Below are 25,499 nucleotides of genomic sequence, written 5' to 3'. Positions count from 1 at the left end.
TAGAACTATGCAGTATTTCTGCCACTTCCCACAGAGTATGACACAGTCATCCAGGCTGACAGATGTGAAAGGGAGAGAGGGATTAATGGAGGAGAAAACTATACAGGTACACTTCAGGGCCCCCTGACTGTGGCTAAGATGCCTAAATAGTATTTGGCTGGCAATAGGAGCTACTGAAGAATGAAGAGCAGAGAGCTAACTTTTGGTATTGCCACAGGGACAAAGAATGAATATTAAAACCAAACAGTGAATGTAGCACTTGTTATTAATTGTCATATATTTTCCCTGGGAAAGAATGGCAAAACTATTAGCCAAAGAAGGATATTTGGTTCTATGTGGATTTTTATTAGCAGAATATCTGGCTCCCTTATTGGCACAGATAGTTACTCATATTGAATTACATAATAAGTATCTTGCCTTGTTTGGAATAAGAAGAGTAACTAAATTTCTGTGTTTGGCTTGAAACTACTGGAATATAGTTATACTTCAAAACAGTGTGAAGTAAACATTTTTGAAATGATCATGTGACATTAAAAAGGAAAGCATATTGTAAGAAGCAATACAAATTTTGGTTTTTAAAAAAAGGCACTTTCACACAACAGTTTCCGTGGATTTAGCCTGCTTATCTCATCCACTGGTTGGGGATCAAGCTTTTGAGAGCCTAGCAGAGAAGCCTGCCTTTTGTTTACAGGGAGTAGAGAGAATTAATTTCAACTCACTTGCAGAAGCAGATTTCAGAGGAAGAGATTTGACAAAATTGTTAAACCCAGTGGGGGCACAAGAGGAAAGCTGGGCTGGTTATGTATCTGAGCACTATCATTTTGAAATTCATTTTGGCCCCCAGGGTATAAATACACTTCAGTATTTTTGTTAGGATTGCCAGAAAATCAGCAAGTGTTCACTTTCTTTGGCCAACAAAAGCATGACTCTCTGTACAAAAATTTTCTGCACATTTATAAACAAGAACATTTAGAAAATCCCCTCTTGCTGAGAGATATGACAACAGATATATTTAATTGTGCCATAAAATAAAGCCAATACAAAGGATATCATTGGGTTGATCAAGCACAGGAAAAGTTTTTACATCGCTCTTCTGGCACAAACATATATTTATATATTTTTTAAAAGGCCTGTCCAGAAAGTAAGCAGCCATGTAATATGAAAAATAGAGACTTTTATTAAAGAAAATGCAAGATACAAGAAACACTGTATAGAGGACAATGATGCCTCAGTCCCCTTAAAAGTAGGCACCTTGGGACCTCACATGGTTCTTCCAATCACCGTCAGATGCCCAGTCATATTTTCCTGAATATCATCGACAGTCTGAAATCTCTTCCCTTTCAAAGGTGACTTTAGTTTTCGGAAAAGCCAGAAGTCACAGGGCACCAAATCTAGGCTGTAGGGGGGCTGAGTCACCTGGGTGATATGATGTTTTGCCAAAAAACTCTGCACGAGACATGATGTATGAGTGTGGGCACATTGTCATGACGAAGCTGCCAATCACTAGTTGCTCATAGCTGCGGCCTTCTGAATCATCCAAATAGTTTCCATGGAGGAATGTTCAAGCTTAACACAAAATCTGATGCAAATTCATTGGTCTACTTGCTCAGACATTTTGAATGTGACAGCCACACAGTACACATGTTTACTGAACAGCATCTACTGCCCCCACTGACTAGTACAGTAAAGTTGTCATTGCTTACACATGGACATTCCAATCTACTCTCCTTGGCTGCCAGGTTACACTGATGTTGTGCAAACCATTCTTGTTACATTAACAATGCTGGACTTTCTCCAGATAGACCTTGTCCTGTCCCTCCCCAAAATCCCTTCCCTGTACTGTGCTGGTCTGATGAGCCACCATCCAAATTTTCACCTTTGTTTTCAGTCAGACTTTTCCAGCAAGTATTCCGAGTCCATTATCTACATTTTCTCACCACTGCACCCTGGTTTTCTGTCCATGCAGGCTATTGCAGTGGTGGTTTCCAAGTGATCTGTGACCTCCTATCCAGATCTAAGGCAAACACTTTCCTCCCTCACAGAATCTCCCAGTTGAAAAAAGGCCACTAGATGATCTCAAACTTTCTGGCAAGCTTTTTTCTGTGAAAGGCCAGAGGATAAATATTTCAGGCTTTGTGAGCCACTCAATCTTGGTATTCAGCTTCACCACTATAGTGTGAAAGCAGCCATAGACAATACATCAATGAGTGCACATGTCTGTGTTCCAATAGAAATTTATTTATGGACTCTGAAACTTGAACTTTACATCATTTTCACCTATCACAAAATATTATTCTTTTGATTTTTAAAACTCAGGAAAAATGGCCCTGACCATGTAACTCAGTGGGCTGGGTACTGTTTCACAAACCAAAAGGTTGCTGATTTGATTCCCAGTCCAGGTCACACGCCTGGGATGCAGGCCGGTCGCCAGTTGGGGGCATGCAAGAGATAACTGATTGATGTTTCTCTTGCACATCCATGTTTCTCTTCCTCTCTTTCTCCCTTCATCTCCCTCTAAAAATAAATAAAATCTTTTTAAATATCAGAAAGAAATGTAGAAATCACTCTTGGCTCAAAAGCTAAAACAGGTGGTGGGATGGATTTGGCCCCACGGGTCATAGTTTGTCTAGACCAACCTCCTAAACCCAAACCAGGAGTTTCTTCCCAGCTTTGTAGCCAGCCAGCCAGGCTCTGCATAAAATTTCTCCAGTTATAAGAAGGTCACTACCTCAGAAGCATCCTGTATTAAGGTCCAGATGAAATGACTGGGCCTAGTTCTGCCTGGTAAAGACACAAAGAATAACTCAACTTGACCATCATGGCAACCCTTCAGATATTGAAATGTACCTATCCTGACCACCTTAGAAATTGAAGTCTATCACCTTGGCAATATAGTTCAAGTTTCTTTAATTGTTACTTGCACAACATATTCTTTTCGTGTCTTCTCTGCTCCAGTCTGTAGAAATCCGTCTACAAGTTTGGCCTCAGGAGACAACCCTTCATGTGTGCCCAGTGTAGGGAAGGGTGAGTAATGCTATGTTATTCAGCCATTTATTCACCATTCTGGATTCCCTATAATGCACTTCTCTACTTCTCTGGTTCAGGATAATATGTGGTCATCTTGGGAATTCTTCCCCCCGGTTTTTTATCATTCACACAGTCTGGTTCTCTTGTGATGCCCACATTCTCCTTCTCACTGGACATTTTATCTGCCCTGACAGAGGGTTTTACCAAAACTTGATCCTTGGAGCCTCTCACACTTGCTGTCTTAGGAAACAGATTAATTCTCATGGCTCAGCCGTTCCTTCCTTAGGGATTGTTCCCAAGTTGCATGTGCAGGCTTGATCCGATCGTACATGAGCTCCAGGCTCCTACCTCCCACTGCCTAGAAGGTACCAACTTAAAGATAATACTTTATTCTCATCCTAAAATCTGCATGTCCAAAATTAAATATCTCCTCACAAAATGATAAGAATAACAGTAATAATAGAAATAACAGTGAACATTTATTGAGCACTTGTGCTAGGCACTATCCTAAAGATTCATTATCTTACTTAACCATGAGGAAACTACTCTTACAACAACCCATGAGGAAACTACTCTTAGGTCCCTTTTATAGTTGGGAAAAGAGGCTCAGAAATAAAGTGGTTTGGCCAAATCCACTGTGCTAATACGTAACAGAGTCAAGATTTGAACATTTAATCAAAGCATGAGCTCTTGACTACACTGGGTGGTCTTTGTAATTGGCCAGATGCTGTCACAGGTGGCCCATGAATTCCAAATGCCCTGACTGGATGGCCTGAAGTCAGTCTAACTTTATCATTCAGCTTTCCTATCTGATTGATCAATGCACTACTACTAAAATTCTTTTTCTAAGCCATCAGGAGCCATTTTCCCCTTTTATTCTTACCAGCAACCTACAGCAGATCCCTTGTCATCACCTGCTGTTTACTGAAACTCTCTCCTGATGGGTCTTCCTGCATCCATCATGTATGATCCTGCCCAGAATATGTTTGATCAAGCTGGTTCTCTTACTTGAAAGGTTCTCCCTGCCATTCACCTCTTTGCCATTCATTCATTCATTTGACCCATGTTGGATCAAATGACCTGAACTGACCTGAAGCCTCATTCTAGGGAAGAAGAGATAAGGAAGTCTGGAACATACATCATCTGTTATGTAATTTAAGTATTTCACATGTGCACTTTCTGTTCCTTAGTATTTTTGTCTTAGGTTATTTCAAGAGCAGTGTGTTCTGTAAACTAGAGAAAGAGCAGGAAAAGAAAGTACAGGTAAAAGAGATTTGAGAAAATGCTGGTGAATTGTAAATGTTTTTATTGCTGGAATTCTCAAGCCTTCAGTATGCTAATGTGCACTGGAAATATCAATACACAAGGGAGAAAGAGCTGAAAAGGTGTTTCTGTAAGGTACTGAGGCACACATTTTTTTTTCCTTTCTCCTCTTGAGCAGGTTGAGAAACCAGGGCTCTGAAGAACAATTTTTAGGAAAAGCTACTCTAGGACTATCTATCCAAATGCTAGGCATGCATTAGAAGTGAAAAGCAGAGGTGATGAAGGGAGAGGAGTCCTGGGCTTGCAGTCAGGAAGACAGACTAAAGCCTCCGATCCCAAATCAGGGTGGTCCTATAAGGATTCAATGAGGTAATGCATGTGAAGAGCTCTGCATAAGTGTAAAGGCATGGTATAAATGTGCATATTATTTGATTAAAGATTTTAATGTAAGTATATCTTAAAAATTTTCCCCAAGATTGGCTGTTGGTTTCTTCACCTAAAAACTAAGAAATCATACTTTATCTATAAATAGAAAGCTTCTTACTAAGTATTAGATTAAAGGACTATAAATACATAGATTTTTATTCTCTCCACTTGTAGGAAGCATTTGTTAGGCTTACATATTTGACTGATCCAAATAAAGAACCACCACAAATATATGATGATATTACTTTTCATTGAAGAGAGTATTTTACAAATTACAAAAGTAACTCATTACAATAAGACAACTTTAACATGATTTGTAGTGGTTGAGGGTGTATTGAGGGCATCAGGGTGGTTGTGGGTCCCTAAGGAAGGGAGAGAAGGGGACAGAGGGTAGAAGACATGGCATGCTGCCTGAAAATGCCAACAAGCTTCTTGGCTGTATTATTTATCCAGGCCAGTCCTGTATGTTTTTCACTCTAATGACTTATACACAATTTCAGTGTCTGTATAATTTTTAAAGTGTGAGGTACAATAATAAAGGAATGAAACTTGTTTTGTGTGAGGCTTATGAAATCTGAATCATGAGATTAAGATCTCACTTCGTAAACCCATATGGCTCAGGCCCACATGCCAGGACTGGAGGGACCTAGACCTCATCTTCCCCAGAATCTGCCCTGCTGAATTCTTCCTTCCTTGCACTATCTCTACCTCTTGAAGATTTGTATCCACATTGCTTCAAGAGACAAGGCATTAAGGCCCCAGACCCTCAGTCTCCCCTAAATGACAAGCCCACGTGCTTCCCTAACATGGTAGTTTCCCAAAGCACATTCTGTAAGAGGTGCCAAGCCTACAGGCACTCAGTGCTCAAGTATGTTTGTGATATGCTGCATTCTGAGTGTCCCAATGTACATTAGCATAATAAATGACCCGGGAAGTCCTGCCATGGAAAAAAAAAACAAAAACAAACCTTATTTATTGTTTGCCCAGCATGTGGCATATATGTTAGACCACAGAGCACTATTTTTCCACAGAATGTACTCTGAACTCCCACACAACTCACTGTGGAAGATGCTGCTCTGGTTTTACTTGGTCACCCCCTAAATCCTGCAAATAAATCAGCATTTTATGCCCCCATTTCTTTATTCATGATTATTTATTTCCCCATGGTATAACTGTTCATTGTACAACTAGATGCACAATACTACCTATATAGAAAGCCTGAGTTTCATCTGCGTTTAGTCACTTTCTAGCTATGTGATATTAAGCAAATTATGTAGCCTTTCTGACTCTTAGTTTTCTTACTTGTAAAATAAAGCAATGATTCCCACCATTCAGGGTTTTATGAAAGATAAATGTGATTAGGTATATAAAGTGTTTGGTATAGTCCCCATTACAAGGTACAGAATTAACAGTATCTATGTTACTATTTTCATCATCATCATCATCATCATCTAAATAAGTGGAAAAAAATTAGACATTCTCAACCAGCAAATTGTCAAATTAACCAAATTTTTCTTTTATTTTGAGAGGATAATTTGACCCCCATGTCATTAATTTGTCTTGGTTTTAGGAAGTTATTTCACAGAGTATCTCAAATTATACTTAGAGACATATGAGAAACATGTGTTGGATGATTGTAGAGTTAAGGAAAATCATACCTAGCTTAAACACACTTCGCAAAGAAGTGATTGTTGGTTTAAGACCAACCTAAAGAGCAGTAACTAGTGGTGTGCCATAAGGCATTCTATTAATTCCTATTTGGTTTGATATCTTTCTAACAATTTGAACAAATATACATGAGACACATTTACCAAACCTGAACATTAAAAAAATCAGGAGTGGTAGCTAATTTAATACATAACTGAATTAAGATTAAAAATTAAAAAATTTTTCAACAGGTTTGAATGTCCAAAAAGATAAAATTTGGTAGACTTAGATATAAAATATTAGATCCATGGGAGAAAACAACAAAGTAACTAATGCACAGAGAAAGATGAGCTTGACAGTCATTTGTCTAGGGGTTTTAGTTGACCTTTAATGGGGCTAACAATTAGACACTACTGAGAGAAATAAAACAACAATAAAATTAGTAGACATTAAAAGTAGGGGGATTACTCAACTGTAAGATGGAAGAGTCTCAGAACAGATTAGGTAGCCTTATTTTTAAGAATAATATTGAAGAATGATGTAAGTTTTGATGGTATGGAGGACAACTAGCCTTAAGAGAACTAAACCAAGGAAAACACAATTTCTGTTTTGTTTTGTTTTTTCCCCTAGGAGCTCCATCAACATAATAGGGTCATTGAAATGGAGTAAAGTCTGTCTTTTAAAGATTTTAGTTAAAGCTGGGTAAGAATCTACAAGGGAGATATTCTTACATTTGGTGAATGGTAAGAGTACAAGCTCTACAAATACCCAGGACTGCCAGAGAGGTGAATAAATGGGTCCTGAAATCACTGGAGGCAAAAATAACAAAACTGAAGCTGTCCTGTGTTGGGCACACACAAGAAGGCAGGGTTCTTTGGGAAAGACAATAATGCTGGGAAAAACAGAAAGCAGCAGGAAAAAAGTAAGGCCCAATATGAGATGGTTGACTCCACAAAAGAAGAAAAGGCATGAGTCTACAGGAGCTGAGCAGGGCTGCCATTGTGTATACCACTCATTCATAGGGTCACCAGGACTTGAAGACAACTCAACAGCATGTTATACTCAGGAGTACATAACATAGTATCTGAATCCTCCTCAGTGGTGAGGTTCATAACTGCATCTGGCAAAACCCTTTCCAACCTCCAAGGATCTGAAGCCTTGGTCATCCTCAAGGGAAATGTAGCCTGTGTGGTCTCTCTTCCACACTCAGGGCACATACAGTCTTTGTCTCTCATTTGGCATGGATTATCACACTAGTAACCATTTACTGAGCACCTATCCTGTGATAGGTTATTTATACATTATCCTGCTTAAATGTCCAAAGAAAAATGTGAAATTGATAAAATTATCCTACTTTAATATGAAAAAGTGATAGTTGTCTATGTGCCCACCCCACAAAGACAGGGAGTCAAAGCAGATCAGTCTAATATGCAGAAACAAACAAAAAGAGCCACCTAAAATAGGGAGACAAAGAAACAACCCTGATTGAAAGGAAAGAAGGAATCCCCAGAAAAAGAGCTAAATGAAATCGAGGCAAAAATTTATCAGACATAGAATTCAAAGTAATGGTTATAAGAATGCTCAAGGGATTTAATGAGAACTACAAGGAACTTAGTAGGAACTAAATGCTGATGTAAAAGGACATATAAACTATGAATAAGAACCAGGTGGAAATGAAGAACACACTAGAAGGAATTATCAGCAAGCCAGATGAACAGAGGATTGAATCAGAGTGTTGAAAGACAAGGTGAAAAAAAACACCCAGGCAGAGCAACAAAATGAAAAAAGATTTAGAAAGAATGACGATCATTTAGAAGCTTTGGGAAACATGAAATGTAACAATATTTGCATCACAGGAATACCAGAAATAGAAGAAAAGCAGCAAGGGATAGAAAACATGTTTGAAGAAATAATGACAGAAAACCTCCCTAATTTGGTGAAAGAAAAAGTCATGCAAGTTCACGAAGCACAGAGAGTCCCAATCAAGATGAACCCAAAGAGGCCCACTCCAAGACACATCATAATTAAAGTGGCAAAATTTAAAGACAAAGAGATGATCTTAAAGGCAGCAAAGGAGAAACAGCTAGTAACATAAAAAGGAGCTCCAATGAGGCTATGAGCTGATTTCTCAACAGAAACACTGCAAGCCAGAAGGAACTGGCATGAAATATTCCAAATTATGTAAAACAAGGGTCTGCAACCAATACTACTCTATCCAGACTTCCAGCCAAGATGGAGGCATAGGTAGACATGCTGTGCCTCCTTGCATAACCAAAAGAAGGGCAACAACAATTTAAAAATAAAAAACAACCAGAATTGACAGAAAATCGAACTGTATGGAAGTCAGACAACCAAGAAGTTAAAGAAGACACATTCATCCAGACTGGTAGGAGAGCCAGAGATAGGCAGCTGGGTGGAGAGGACTTGTGACAAGGCAGCAGCGGGCAGACCCAGCGAGGCAGCAGATTGCAGACTGGGTGGTTCCACATTTATGTGCAGATAAACCAGAAGAAATACTGGGGAGTGGGATGGACTGCACAACCCAGGGTCCCAGTGAGGGGAAATAAAACCTTAAGCCTCCGATTGAAAACACCTGTGGGGGTTAGGGCAGAAAGAGAAGCTCCCAGCCTCACAGGAGAGCTCGCTGGAGAGACCCACAGGGTCCTAGAACGTACACAAACCCTCCCACGTGGGAATCAGCACCAGAAGGGCTCAATTTTCGTGTGGGAAGCGGGGGAAGTGACTGAAAACCCGCAGAGAGCAGAGCAAGTACCATTGCTCCCTCTGGGACCCATTCCCCACGTACAGCATCATACCGCAGTGACGTGAGTTGCCCCACCCTGGTGAACACCTAAGGCTCCGCCCCTTACTACGTTAACAGGTGTGTCAAGACAAAAAAAAAAAAAGGCCCAAGTGAAAGAACAGATCAAAGCTCCAGAAAAAATACAACTAAGTGATGAAGAGATAGCCACCATATCAAATGCACAATTCAAAACACTGGTCATCAAGATGCTCACAGAATTACTTGAATTTGGTCACAAATTAGATGAAAAAATGAAGGCTATGCTAAGTGAAATAAGGGAAAATGTACAGGGAACCAATAGTGATGGGAAGGAAACTGGGACTCAAATCAATGGTGTGGACCAAAAGGAAGAAAGAAACATCTAATCAAAAAAGGATGAAGAGCCCTGGCTGGCATAGCTCAGTGGATTGAGTGCAGGCTGCGAACCACAGTATCACAGGTTCAATTCCCAGTCAGGGTACATACCTGGGTTGCAGGCCATGACCCCCAGCAACCGCACATTGATGTTTCTCTCTCTCTCTCCCTCCCTTCCCTCTCTAAAAATAAATAAATAAGATCTTAAAAAAATAAAATCTAAAATGAAATTTAAAAAAAGAAAGAAAAGAATGAAGGAATAAGAATTTAAAAAAGTGAGGAGAGTCTTAAGAACCTCCAGGACATCTTTAAATGTTCCAACATTCAAATTATAGGGGTACTAGAAGGAAAATAGGAACAGCAACAAGTGGAAAAGTTATTTGAACAAATAATAAAGGAGAACTTCCCCATTCTGCAAAGGAAATAGACTTTCAGGAAGTCCAGGAAGCTCAGAAAGTCCCAAAGAAGTTGGACCCGAGAAGGAACACACCAAGGCACATCATAATTACATTACCCAAGATTAAAATGAAGGAGAGAATCCTAAAAGCAGCAAGAGAAAAGTAGACAGTTATCTACAAAGGAGTTGCCATCAGACTATCAGCTGCCTTCTCAAAAGAGACCTTATAGGCAAGAAGGGGCTGGAAAGAAGTATTACAGGTCATGAAAGGCAAAGACCTACATCTAAGATTGCTCTATCCAGCAAAGCTATCATTTAGAATGGAAGGGCAGATAAAGTGCTTCTCAGATAAGGTCAAGTTAAAGGAGTTTATCATCACCAAGCCCTTATTATATGAAATGTTAAAGGGACCTATCTAAGAAAAAGAAGATAAAAAATATGTTCAGTAAAATGACAGCAAACTCACAATCATTAACAACCACACCTAAAACAAAAACAAAAGCAAACTAAGCAAACAACTAGAACAGGAAGAGAAACACAGAACTGGAGGTCACATGGAGGATTATCAACAGGGAAGTGGGAGGAGGAGAATGGGGGTAAAGGTACAGAGAATAAGTAGCATAGATGGTAGGTAGAATATAGAAAGGGGGAGGGTAAAAATAGTATAAGAAATGTAGAATCCAAAGAATTTATATGTATGACCCATGGACATGAACTAAAGGTTAGAATATGGGTGGGAGGGGGTGTGCAGGGTGGAGAAGAGTGAGGGGGGGAAATGAGACAACTGTAATAACATAATCAATAAAGTATATTTTTTTAAAAAAGACTACTCTATCCAGCAAGGCTCTTATTTAAAATGGAAGGTGAAATATGGAGCTTCCCAGATTGAAAAAAAGGCAAAAGAGTACATCTCCACCAAACCCTCATTGCAGGAGATACTAAAGGGACTGCTTTAAGAAGAAGAGATAGAGAGAGAGGGAACACAGGTACAAAGGAAAAAATGGCAATGAATAAGTACCTATGAATAATAACCTTAAATGTATATGGATTAAATGCTCCAATTAAAAGACATAGGATAGCTGAATAGATAATAAAACATGACCCATGTATATACTGTCTACAACAAGAGACCCACCACAAAGCAAAAGATTTACACAAGCTGAAAGTGAAGGGATGGAAAAAATATTCTATGGAAATGGACATGGGAAAAAAAAGCTGGTATAGCAATACTCATATCAGACAAAACAGACTTCAAAACAAAAGTCATAACAAGAAAAAAGGTTACTATATAATACTTAGAGAGTAGTCCAACAGTAGGTTATAACCCTTGTAAACATATATGTACCCAATATAGGAGCACTTAAATACATAAAGAAAATCTTGGAGAACTTTAAGAAAGAGATTTACAGCAATACAGTCATTGTAGGGGATTTCAACACCCCACTGTCAACAATGGATAGATCCTCCATACAAAAAAATCAACAAGGATATAGTAGCATTAAATAGAACTCTAGAGCAAATGGACTTAATTGATATCTATAGAACATTTCACCCCAAAGAAGCAAGATTACATTCTTCTCAAATACATATGGATCATTTTCAAAGACAGACCACATGGTAGGACACAAAATAAGTTTTAGCAAATTCAAGAAAACTGAAATCATATCATGCATCTTCTTGGGTCACAAAAGCTTGAAAGTAGAAACCAACCCCAAGGAAAAAACTAAAAAACATTAAAATACATGGGTGCTGAATAACGGGTTATTAAATAATAAATGAGTTAACAGTGAGATCAAGGAAAAAATAAAAAGTATCTGGAAGTAAATGAAAATGAACACACAACACAAAACTTATTGGACACAGTGAAAGCAGTCCTGAGAGGGAAGTTCATAGCAATACAGGCCTACCTAAAGAAGACAGAAACGTTTCAAATAAACAACCTAACCCTACATCTACAAGAACTGGAGGAAGAACAACAAACAAAGCACAGAGTAAATAGAAGGAAGGATATAATCAAGATCACAGCAGAATAAAATGATATGAGTAAAAAAACCGATTCAAATGATCAATGAATCCAGGAGCTGGTTCTTTGAAAATACAAACTAAATTGACAAAACGTTAACCAGAATCATCAAGAAAAATGAAAGAGGACCCAAACAAATAAAGTCAGAATGGAAAGATGAGAAATAACAATGATATCACAGAATACAAAGGATTGTAACAAATTGCTACGAACAAATATATGCCAAGATATTGGACAATCTGGGTGAAATGGATAAATTTCTAGAATATACACCCTTCCAAAACTGAATCAAGAATCAGTAGAAAGCCTGAATAGACCAATAACAACTAGTGAAATTGGAGCAGTAATAAAAAAACTCTTGGCACACAAAAGCTCTGGACTATATGGCTTCACAGGTGAATTTTACCAAACATTTAAGAAGAACTGATAGCTCTCCTTCTCAAACTATTCCAAAAAATTCAAGAGTAGGGAAAACTTCCAAACTCTTTTTACAAGGCCAGTATTATCCTAATTTCAAAACCAGGTAAAGATGCAACAAAGAAAGAAAATTAAAGGCCAATATTTCTGATGAACATATATCTAAAATCCTCAACAAAATATTAGCAAACCAGATGCAGCAATACATTAAAAAGATCATACAACATGATCAAGTGGGATTTATTCTAGGGATGCAAGGATAGTATAATACTTGCAAATCAATAAACATGATACATCACATAAAATGAAAGACAAAAATCACATGATCATATCAACAGATACAGCAAAAGCATTTGATAAAATCCAGCACCCATTCATAATAAGAATATCCAGCAAACTGGGAATAGAGGGAGCATACCTCAACATAATAAAGGCCATATACTAAAAACCTGCTGCCACCATCATACTCAACACACAAAACTAAAAGCATTTCCCTTAAGACCGGGAATAAGATGGGAATATCTGCTTTCATCTCTCTTATTCAACATAGTACTGGAAGTCCTAGCCACAGCAATCACACAAGAAGAAGAAATAAAAGGCATTCAAATTGGAAAGGAGGAAGTAAAACTGTCATTATTTGCAGATGACGTGATAGTGTACACAGAAAATCCTATAGGCTCCACCAAATATCTACTTGACCTAATAAGTGAATTCAGCAAAGTAGTGGAGTACAAACTCAATATTCAGAAAGCAATGGCATTTTTGTACACCAACAATGACCTATCAGAAAGAGAAACTAAGAAAAAAATCCCATTTACTATAGCAACACACAAAAATAAAGTACCTAGGAATAAATTTAACCAAGGAGGTAAAAGACTTGTACTTGGAAAACTATAGGACACTGTAGAAGAAAGAAAGTGAGGAAGATACAAATAAATGGAAACATATAGTATGTTTACGGATTAGAAGAATTAACATCATTAAAATGTCCATACTACCCAAAGCAATCTATAGATTCAATGCAATTCTTATTAAAATATCAATGGCATATTTCACAGATCTAGAAGATATGTTATAAAAATTTATATGAAGCCAAAAAAGACCCAGAATAGCCTCAGCAATCTTAAGAAAGAACAAAGTTGGAGGGACCATAATACCAGATATCAAACTTTCCTACAAGGCCACTGGAATCAAAATAGTTCGATATTGGCATAAGAATGGACACATAGATCAATGGAACAGAATAGAAAGCCTAGAAATAAACCCAGGTCTCTATGGTTAATTAATATTTGACAAAGGGGGCATGAGCACACAATAGAGTAAAGATAGTGTCTTCAATAAATGGTGTTGGGAGAAGTGGACTGGTATACATACACACACAAAACAAAACAAAACAAAACAAAACCACTAACTTACACCATATACCAGAATAAACTCGAAATGGATAAAAGACTTAAGTATTAAGTCATAACACCATAAAAATTCTAGTGGAAAACATAGGCAGTAAAATTTCAGAGACATCACACAGCAATATTTTTGCTGATACATCTCCTAGGGCAAGGGGAACAAAGAAAAAAGTTAACAAATGGGACTACATCAAATTAAAAAGCTTCTGCATGGCTAAAGAAACCATCATCAAAGTGAAAAGGGAACCAACTGTATGGGAGAACATATTTGACAATGATACATCAGACAAGGGTTTAATCTCCAAAATAAAGAACTCATATGACTCAACACCAGAAAGACAAACAACCCAATTAAAAAAGGGGCAAAGGACCTGAATAGATACTTCTTCAAGGAGGATATACAGATGGCCCACAGACATATTAAAAAATGCTCAGTACCACTAGCCATCAGACAGATGCAAATTAAAACCACAGTGAGATATCACCTCACACCTGCCAAAATGGCTATTATTAAAGAATCAACAAACAACAAGTTCTGGCAAGGTTGTGGAGAAAAGAGAACCCTAGTACACTGTTGGTAGGAATCCAGACTGGTGCAGCCATTATGGAAAACAGTATGGAATTTCCTCAAAAAACTAAAGAGGAACTGCCTATTGACCCAGTTATCCCACTGCTGGGATTGTATCCTAAAATCCTGAAACACCAATCCAAATGAACCTATGCATCCCAATGTTCATAGCAGCATTATTTATAATAGCCAAGTGCTAGAAACAGCCTAAGTGCCCATCAGTAAATGAGTGGATCAATAAACTGTGGTTCATTTATATAGTGGAATACTTCATAGCAGAAAGAAAGAAGGAACCCCTACTCTTTGCAACAGCACGGATGAAGCTGGATAGTATTATGCTAAGTGAAATAAGCCAGGTGGTGAAAGACAAATACCATATGATCTCACCTATAAGTGGAACCTAATCAACAAAACAAATGAACAGGCAAAAATAGAACCAGAGACATGGAAATAAAGAAAAAAACTGAGTGATCAGAGGGGATGGGAGAGGGGGATAATGGGGGAAAGTAGGGGGAGGGACAAGTCAAAGAATGTGAATAGAGGACTCATGGGCATGAACAATGGAGTGGGGATTGACTGTGGGAGTGGGGTGGGAAAGGGGAGAGCAATGGGGGAAAAAGTGGGACAACTGTAACTGAACAACAATTTTAAAAACCCTGTGTTGAATTTACACAATGGACACTATGCAGCAGTGAAAAAGAAGGAATTCCAATCTTTTGCAACAGCATGGATGGAGCTGGAGGTTATTATGCTAAGTGAAATAAGCCAGTAGGCAAAAGACAAATACCATATAATGTTACTGATAAGAGTACTCTAGTGAACAAAATAAACTAATGAGCAAAACAGAACCAGAAGCACAGAATCATGGAATAGACTGACAACTGTAAGAGGGGATGAGGGAGGTGGGGTCTGTTTGAAAGGGGCGGGATTAGTCAAAGAACATATATGAAGGACCCATGGATGTGGACAACAATGTAGGGATTGACTAAGGAATGGGGGATTGGGCTGGGTAGAGGAGGAGAGAGATGGGAAAACTGGGACAACTATAATAGCATAAATTATAAAAAATTTTAAAAATTAAATAATAAAAAAAATTTAAAAAGAATTATCTTGTGGGGCTTTTTACAAATACAGATCCCTGGCTCCACCATGTATCCACGGAGCCAGACATTCCTGGGGCTGGGCTCCAGGCATGTGTGTATTTTAAAAATATTCTGATATCTTAAAGCCCTTCCCTTTATTAAGCTGATCATTAAAAACCATTGTTTAAGAAAATCACATTAGATGTTTAAACATAAGCACAGACGTGGAGGTCCTGATTCACAAGATGCTTGGTAGCCCTTCTCTATCGTCTTCTCCTGCTGCCCCAACTTTGAGTACAGCCCCTCCCTCCTTTCAGAAGTACAGATAGGATTTAAGATTTGGAATTTCAAAAGCCATTCCTGTTGGGGATGTAGGTTTTGTGCAAAGTAGAAACAGATGAGGAAAAATATAGCAGAGATGGTGTGGCCAAGGGAGGAAGATAAGGAAATAAAGTAGAATTTTTGGCATTTTGGACATCCTACATTCTCAGGCATCCAGTACCTCAAAGTTGAGAGGGGAACTTTAAAAATCAAAGACCTGAAATCCTCCTTTTGCCTTCTGTCATTTGGAAATGACAACTCATCCTAATGTTCTGTGACAATATTCTCAGATACCTTATAATGCCATTCTCCCCACCATTTCAAGGACCACAGTCTCCCAATTCAAAGAGGTGATTCATTTTCATATCAGGAAGTGAGCACATGGGTAAAAGTCAACACGGAGGTCAGCATGTTTAAGTCATAATATTTTGTACCTGCTGTGAAGAAAATGGTTTTTTATTCAGAGAAAGAAAACCAAGGTGAGGGAAAGAAGCTCCTTCAGCTTCAATCTAAAAGAACCAGGTAGATGAGCCAAGAACTTTGGCTCTGGAAGCCAGATCACCTGGGTTCAAATCCTAGCTCTGAAACCATAGGTCATTTAATTAGAGTCTCCAAGCCTCAGTTTTCTCATCTGTTACCTGGGAAATAATATTTAACAAATGAGATCTATTATTATTAATTATCCTGAAAATGCAGTTATTTTAGTGTTGTTGTTTTTTGTAACCAACATTGAACCATTACCATGATTCGGGTCCTCACTGAGTGCTTTACACCTGTCATCTCTCTGAATACTCACAGAAACCACTGGAGGTGGGAACTGTTATTATCTGTATCGAAAGCTGAGGGTTTAGGTAGTTGGCTTGAAATTACATGCCTGGGAATGGTGGTCGAGAAGCAAAGCAGGCTGACTCTGGAGCTGCACCCTGAATCATGATGTGAGCATGCCCCTTCTCATTCCAAGCCCTGCCATTTTCTGAGTGCTCCTGTGTGTGAGCAGAATCCTGTGGGTGCTGATTTGCCATGGACCACTGAACATGATATGCTGTCAATTGGCTCCAGGGCAGAGGATCCATATCCTTGCTCTTAGCACACTGCCCTGTGCCACACAGTCTCTACGGTTTAGCTGCCTACTGTATTTTTTAGTTCAGAAATTTTTGGACAGAGATTTCTGTTAAGCCTGGAATGTGCAGTGAAATGCTCTGGAGAATGAATCGACTGTCTGCTCTCAGAGGTGTGCCTCTGGGGAGAGGTGTGCTTTGCCAAGGAGAGATCTGGTTTTCTAAAGTGAGCTGAAACTTCCCTTGTCCTGAAGTGGCTTTATTAACAATTTATCTCATGAGCGTCCAGGTATGAAGAAGAAATTTTGTATAGCAGCCCTGGACAGACGATTTTCTTGGCTGTCTGCATAAAGGAAGGGAAGGGGAGCCTTGAAAGAGAACTTTTCTAACATGGTTGAATGTAAAACTTTAAAACAGTATTTTTTCCAAAATATTTCAAGTGAAGGAACACATCTGAACATGAGGTCACTGCCCCTCCCCCTCCCATGATCATATGTCATATTTTCCCCTTATTATGCTGAAATGGTCTTCTCTTGGCTGTAGCCAGACAGATTTTTAGATGCTGGAATGTGCCAAAGTGATGATCATCACTTATGGAGGGACTCAGGCTCACACAATCCTTTTCTGGGCAGATACCTATTTATTCATACAATTCTTTCCCAGAGAGTTAAGATGCACCTTGGCATTCTTAATTCAAGAAGTGGCCTTTAAAATATTGATTTGACATGTGGAAGGAGCAAGCAGCAACTGAGTGTCACTTTTGGCTACCCATGTTTGTGTGGTGAGAAAAGCAGGTTGATGACTGCTTAGATTGACCAAAACGGAGGGGGTTTGGAGAAGGTCACTGGGGGCAAAGAGGCTGGTGAAATTCTTCCAGAATCTTCTGGGGTCTCATAACTGCATTCCATTTTGGGCTCATGACCAAAATGACTTAGCGACTTGACTTAGATCAAGTAGTCTGAAAGGAGAGCCCAGACAAATTGTCTTGCTAAGAACTATTCAACAAACAAAAAGTGCTCCTGTGGGGCATAGAATAAAGTGAAACTGTTAATAGCCTCTTGAATCCCAAAAGCAGTCCTTAGCTAGAGAAATCAATTAGCTGTTACACAAAAGAGTGTCTTTAGGCAGTGGGAGGTTATGGAACCAAAAATCATTCTGTTGACAGATCCTGAGGACCAGCTGTAGGTGCAGACCATGATGAGTTTCATCCCCACAGGTCATCAATGGGTGAACAACAGGACGGAAGCAGAGGCCACACTGAGGAGGCATAAGGTTTAAGAACTAGTGACTCAGAACTGTAATTACAGAATACATCCCTCTCCCTCACATTCCATCACAGAGCTTCATAAGAAAAAGAGGTGAACACATAGGGAATATAAGAATGATCTTCAATCTCTACTTGCCTCTCATCTCTTCTCAACCATATGTGCTAAAGTATGTGAGCTCTTTGGTGAAATTATCCACAAGAGAATGCCTTCATCTCCTCTAGAAGAGTTAAATGGCTCTGCAATTTATTCTAAGAGGAGTTAAAAACCAGTAAGATAAAAAGGAATGTGTACTAGGGTTAGAGGCTGGATAGAGGAAGAAAATGGGGGAGGGAGGGAGGACAATATGACTTGAAACTGTCAAAGCAAGAGACTTTGTGGGTGGCTGGGAAGTGAGGCTGCTCAACTGGAAAGGAGAAAGAGAGAACACTGGCTTCTTGGAGTTTTAGCTCAGAACATAACTATAGAAAGGTCCATCCTGATCAAAAGGGTTGAAGGAGACCTGCCTCCCAAGCAAGCAAAGCAGGACTCAGCCCACCCCCAGCACAGATCCTGACTACTACCACTTGAGGGCTGACCCTTTGCATGTGCTTCTATGTACCTGCAAGAATAAAAAGATGACTTCCTTTTCAGAAGTGACTCTGGTGTGCACCACTCTCAACATCAGGCAGGAGAAGGGGCAATGGGACAAACATTGCTTCCAAGCCACAATCTAACTTGATTTTTTAATGACATCTCCTGGCCTTCCTTAATGTAAGCCAAACCATTTCAATTATTTCATGATTGCACTTTCAATCACACTTTAACCGTATTTCCCTAAGAATGAATGTTATGCAACATTGCCTGAAAGGCATAAGGATTTTCTTCCCTTTTCCCACATCACAGTTGAGTCATTGTGTAAAAGTTGTTAAGATTCAGGAAATTTCTGGCTCTCGATCATGTTCTACTGACAATCAGGAGCAAGCTGACTCCACAGACCATGAATGAGTCTTGCTTATGACAAAAACTGGTTGTCTTCCTGTGCAGAATGTCTTCCTTTCCCCAGTGTTCCCCCTGTACCCTAGCTATCCCTCAGGGCCCAGCCCCACACTGCAGAGCTGAGTAGAGAGCTCTGACCCAGACACTGCAGTTCCCACCATCTATGCCACTCACACTGCATGTACTTTCTGCCTTTTTTTCAGTAGTGCTTTTTGCCCATGCCTGACTACAATTTAAGAGTAGTAGCTTCTGGCAGCTGTAGACTGTTACTTTCCTTAGCACTTAGCCACCATGGTGTCCTGCTTCTGAAAAGTGTTGACAGTATGTTAACTGAATGACTGAATGCATGAATAAATGCATTGGCCTCTCCCCTAAGTGACAAACAGTCCTCCAATGAAGCGAATATTCCCTCTCTTGTCTTTCAGATTCTCCAGGGTTCCAGGAAATATATATATATACATCTTTGTTCCCTGAAGATAGTATATATATTTTGTGTATCCAGTTTTGACAGAACCAAAGTTTAGGCTTGGAATAATGTAAATTTTCATCATATATTGCTAATTTTTTATTTTAAAAAATATGTTTGAAAAAAGAGAAGGCTATATGGCATAGTAGGTGCTCAATAAATGTCTTGAGTGAATGAATAAATGAGTATTCATTTGAATAGTGGTAATAGAAACTTGGATAAAAATAGGAACAGAAACAGGAGTAGCAAAAATACAGATGCACAGGAAATTTAGAAAAGCAGTAGAAATAAAGGTAAGGGAGAGAGAAAGGAGACCCAAGTCCAATTAAGTTCTAAGTCAGCAATTCTGGGTTTACTACAAACTTGCATGTGATAATTTCATAAATAGAGAGGCAAGGCAGTTGCATGAGAAGAGAACTGGCTTGGAAGGGAAACAGCTGGATTCTGACATACACTCAGTCACTGTGTGACCTTGAACAAGTGACTCAACCTCTCTGAGCTTCACTATTTTTAAACTTGATTTTCAAGTAATTTTAGATTTACAGAAAATTTGTAAAAGTACAAAGAGTTCCCATATACAGTTCACCCAGCTTCCCAATGTTAGCATCTTTCATAACTATAGTACCATTATCAATTAATGTTGATATAGTAATACTAATTAAACTACATGTCTTATTAGATTTTCACCAGTTCTCTCATTAACATTTTTTTATAGTCCAGTATCCAATAGGATCCCATGCTGTATTTAGTTATCATGGCTCCTTCTCTCCTGCAGTTTTTGACAATTCCTCAGTTTATCCTTAACCTTTCATCAGTGTGATGAAAACTTTTCAATAGTAAAATGCCCCTCCATTTGAGGTTATCTGATGATTTTTTTCCTCATGATTAGAGTTATGCGTTTTTGGGTGGGGGGGTGGGGTGGGCAAGAAAGCCAAAGCAATGGCATCATGCCCTTCTCAGTGCATCATATAAGGAGATGCACACCAAGGTGTCTTATCTGATCACGTTGACTTTAAGCACCTAAGGTGGTGCTGACTGGGTTTCTGCACTGCTCTATTTTTTCTTTAGTAACTAATGAGTATTTTGTAGAGAAGTACTCTTAAACTATGCAAAAATAGTAGAGAAGTACTATTAAACTATGCAAATATCTTGTTTTTCATCATAATTTTGCACAAAAATTTCAGCATTCATTAGTGCTTCTTGCCTGTAATAATTTATTACTAGAGTATCCTAATGGCGATTTCCTATTTCCCTCATTCCTTTTGTATTTATTAACTGAAATTCTTTTATAAGTAAGATCTGTACATTATCCTCCCCTCCCATTAATATATTTATTCACTTATTCACATAAGTACAAATTCATGAATATTTATTTTATTCTACAGACTACAATCCAATACTATGATTATTACATTTGCTGTTTAAGCTTCACTTTCTTCATCTGAGTCAGGGACAATGACAACCGCCTTACAAAACTGCCCTAAAGAGTAAATAAGAAAGTAGCTAATCCAGAGCACCTGGTAAATAAATGCTAGCTGTTTTCTTTCTCTTTCTTTACAGAAAGTAAAGCCATGCTAATTTGTAGGCAAAACCCTTCTAAATAGGTGAAGATCTGGATTTAAGAATTCTCCCTTAATGTAATGCAGCTTTTCTACCCTAAGGTATACAAACAACAAAAATTTAGCTATTCCAGTGTTGTCTAGTGAAGGTCATTTGGGATCTGCCTGTAATGACTATATAACACTAAACACTGATTTTTAATCAGCATGCCCATAATTTGTATGAAAATAGATGCTTGAGAATACTTGAAAACAGACTGTTCTCTTGAGTAGTTTAAGTGTTTTCCCAGAAATCTTGCTTACGTTCTGAAGTTGCTTAGATAAACTATTTTCAGAGATAGTCCACAGCATGCCTCAACCCAGTTGTGGTTCGTATTATCATTTACTCTGAACTAGTGAAATCACTGGTCCACTTTTGATTCCCAAGGTTATAATAGTGAATGGAAGAAATCCAAGTTCTCTTCCTTCAAAAATTAATTTAAAATTAGATTTTAAAGGTTTGGGCAAATCACTTTTGAGTTCAGGTAGAATTTCAATCAACAGTAACAACAACAAAGGACAAGGGCAAGGTCCTAGGCTATGTGATAATGACTGGATCTGGAAGTTTAAAATAATTCATAAAGTATTACAGTAAAATCCACATATGAAATTGCACAGTTCACTGGAACTTTCATTTCCCATGCAGTTTTATCAGTAAGGAAAAAGAAGAATGTCAGATTTATTTTTAAAAACAACCTTGGGGTAGTGTGGTTCACAAAATGTCACATGGACTCCCAAAGTCTGTCTTACTCAATCTGGGATGCAACCAGGAATCTGAATTTTTGTCAGGTGCTACCCCCCAATATGAGCCCTGTTCCAGGTGGAAGGCAGAATACCACAGTGGTTCAGAGCTCAGGTTCTTGACAATGTGCTTTTTAAATCTCACTATTGCCAACTACCACCCTTGTAAGCTTGAGCAAATGACTTCATCTCCTTGTGCCTCAGTTTCCCCATTGGTAAGGTAGGGTTAATGATGGTATCTGTCTACCAGTGTTGTTATGAGGAGCAAATAAATGGTACGCATAAGTGATCAGCATGACAGTACTATATGGAGATCAGCAATTCCTATGGGTAATGGATCTCCCTTTGAGAAGCATGTCTGGGCACAGAACTAACTGCTTGGGCTGAGCCTCTAACACTTTCTGCATCCACTGTGCCTTACTATGGTCACTGACATTTATTTTACATCTATCACCAGGGTCATGATTGGCAGGCTACGGAGACTGTGAGGTGAACTGCTATCATTAGAGAGTGCTTAAGTAACAAAGACTGATTGATCCTCTGTCAATCAGAGATATGAAGGACCAGAATAGGAGTATCCTCTTAGCATTGAGGTAGTTTATTAGATGACTAAAATAGTAAACTACTACATTTGTAGAGTTAAATCAACCACCAACCAACAAGTACGGAGACTGAAATTTTGTGTTTTAATATTCAAGGCAAAAGAAATTAAGCCTAAAAGACAGAAAATGTAGAACAGAAAGCTCTGGGTTTGGGGATTTACTGTGGAGGAAAAGTGTTCTTTAAGCCCAAGAGCACAGCATACAGGACTCCAGGCTTGCATGGAAACCTGCCTCTCCTCCTTCCTGTCCCCGTCCTTGCTCCAGGGCCACAGTGGGTCAGCCATTGGCCCTTTTCCTCCTTGTGAGCAACCAGACCTCTTACAGTGCCTCCATCCTAAGTGTTCCCACACTCCAGTCACAGCTGTCTTCTTCAGAACTAGTTTCTGGTAAGGTCTCAGAGGCCTTGGAGGGATTTCCTGGCGGGTGGGGATCTTGATGGGATGCAGAGGGCAGGAGTGGGATTATTCATTGCCTGTCAAGCCCACATTCTTCCCTGCTCTCCTGACCCAGGTATTGGTGTTTAGTATCTGCTCAGGCAACCTAAGGGGAGAAGAGGGTGATAGGCTAGATGGATCCCATGGTCAGGGATCATGTTGTCCAAACTCAAAACTGAGACACAGGGTCTTAAAAGCACCTATAGGAACCAGGGGGAGAATATTTGAATGGACCCACGGCAAATATTTTGGCAAGGGAGACAATAAAGGGTGGGGGCTGGTTGTCCAAAGGGTGAAGGCATACGAACTTGGTAATGACATGGGGTGGAGAAAGGATCACTTAGGTTTCAGGGTTGGGTAGAGTGAAGTGAGAGGGATGATGACAATGTGTTGTCTATCTCATTGCCTGGAAAGAAAGCAGCCATCATGGAAGTGTCAACACAGACAGGTAGATGAGATGTCAGTAACAGACAAACCTAAAAGGAGAAATGTGCTTAAAAGTCACTTACTAGCAATTCTTACAAAAATATCTCAAAGTGCCTTCTTACCTCATTAAATCTCAACACAAGATCTTCAAGGGCATTGTGCTCTCCATTCTGAGGGTTAAGAATGGATGCTGAGATGGATGCTTTGAGGCAGGGCAGGGACCTCTGACATTCTGGAGTGCCCAAATTCTGGGTCAAGAAGCAAAGATAGTCAACCGGCAAGACCCTTCGGTAAATATTCTGCTCCTGCTCCATCAGGATGCTGGCAACTTCCTCAGGAAACTGGATGAGGGGCTGCAGATCAATCAGTTCCTTGCTGATCCCAGCTGAACTTGAAGGGAGGGCACTGGAATTGGCCACAGAGGTGCCTGGTTGGCGTTCTGAAATAAAGCCACAAAAGTCATGGTCACATCAAGGTTGATATCCCTTACAACAGAAATCACTCGAGAGCCATTCAAAATCTTGTACATTTCTTTATCAAAGTTTCTGCTTGGTGAATCATTCTATACTATCTTTCTTGTTATAGAGACCAGATATCTGCCCTGCTTGCTTCCTCCTGCCCTCTCCTCACCCTGGGGCCGGAGCATGCATCGTTTCCCATTTTCAGAAGCAAAACTGATCCAGCACACTGTTCTCTAACCAGTTCACTATGATACTTTGCAGAGTAGTAGAGAAGTAAAGTGTATCATTTGCCTCCCCATCTTCCATTGCTAACCATCAGAGTGAAAAGAAATGTGATGAGAGTATGGGCACAGTCACTGAAATGGAAGAGGAAAGAAGGCTGTAGGGGGAGGAGGCATGCACATGTAAGAGAACCAGGGACTCTGCATTTGAGGTTTCAAAACTTCATGGTCTATTCTGTGAACACCCCACTCTTAAAACTCTGATTCCACTAAGATCCATTTGGGGATTTTCAGGGACAGAATCACTTATAAAAGTAAGAAAGGAACAGATAATAGGACACATATCTAAATAAATCAATCTTCTTTCCTGGCACACAATTGGTAGTAAGAAGACGGCATGGGAGAGAAAGTGGTGAGAGCATTTTACAGAAGTATCAAATGCATCTGTAGACTCAGTGTTATTCCCTCAGCACAAATTCACTTTATTTTGACTACTACCTCTCCAATCTGTCTCTTAACTTTTTCCCTGTGTCATTCATTTAGTCACTAGTCATCCATCAATTCATTCAAAAACTGAAAATCTATGATGAGTCCTAGAACAGAATTTCCCAAAGTATGATCAGTTTTGTGGCCAGCTAAGTTGGGAAAATGTCATATTCTTGTCACAAATTCTATTCCTGGAAATGCACAAGGCACATGGGTACACCTATAAAGATTCAAAAGGATCTGCCAGTAAAGAAATCTATGTATACTGCTTAACTCAGTGTTTCTTCAGGGCCATACTTTATGTAACACTTACTATGCCATTCTGCGTGACTCGCGATGGTTGGAACTGCTTCAGGAAATGCTGCCCTGAGGGACAAGCTGTTCTTGCTCTCCATTCAGTTCACATCTTTTCCTTCCTGGCAGTTCCTCCCTAGCCAGACCTCCTTCAAGCTTCTTCTCCTGGTACTTCATATTTGAAAGTAGTTAAAAGTAAGGCAGGTGCTCAAATTTATATGGCCTAGATGGCCTCACTGTTCAACTTTGTGAATAGTTGACTGGATTAGTTGGCTACAAAGTGACTGGATTTCCTGAAAATTGAGTCAGAATATGGTCTGATGACAGAGGCAGACTATGGTTTCTGAATACCAATAATTTATGTACAAGGAATTAGCCATATATAGGAAGTCTTCCCAGAAGTAACCAAATCTAAGTCATGATTTCAAAGCACAGCAGTCTGTGAAGAAAATAAAAGTAACTGCCAAGTCTTATGAAACCGCTTATTTAATATGAAAGAGAAGAGATAATATAATAAAATATGTAAGGAATGTAAGATAAAATGATATATTATAAACTGTAATATCTTGAGATATGAATCACATGCTGTTATAATGAATAAAGAGTCTAGTGATTGGTGGGAAATAGATTTCAAAGAGCCCTAAAAAACTGAACAAAAGAAGAAATAGAAGCCTGGTCAGCGTAACCCTAATAAATATAGTGGCTCATGTGTCTCAGTGTGAGCATGGTATCATA

General features: G+C 39.1%; 1 protein-coding gene across 1 annotated transcript in view; it reads right to left on the bottom strand.

The window, feature by feature from the left end:
• LOC114496437 (1-phosphatidylinositol 4,5-bisphosphate phosphodiesterase epsilon-1) overlaps positions 1 to 25,499 on the bottom strand; it is a 223,979-nt gene that overhangs the window by 113,520 nt on the left and 84,960 nt on the right. Inside the window, exon 4 of the mRNA XM_036027518.1 lies at positions 23,425 to 23,741. Coding sequence (XP_035883411.1) covers positions 23,425 to 23,741 — 317 coding nt within the window. The remainder of the gene's footprint in view (positions 1 to 23,424; positions 23,742 to 25,499) is intronic.

Source organism: Phyllostomus discolor, chromosome 5, assembly GCF_004126475.2.
Source record: "Phyllostomus discolor isolate MPI-MPIP mPhyDis1 chromosome 5, mPhyDis1.pri.v3, whole genome shotgun sequence".
Classification (NCBI taxonomy): Eukaryota; Metazoa; Chordata; class Mammalia; order Chiroptera; family Phyllostomidae; genus Phyllostomus; species Phyllostomus discolor.
This window is presented reverse-complemented; position numbering and strand designations above follow the sequence as displayed.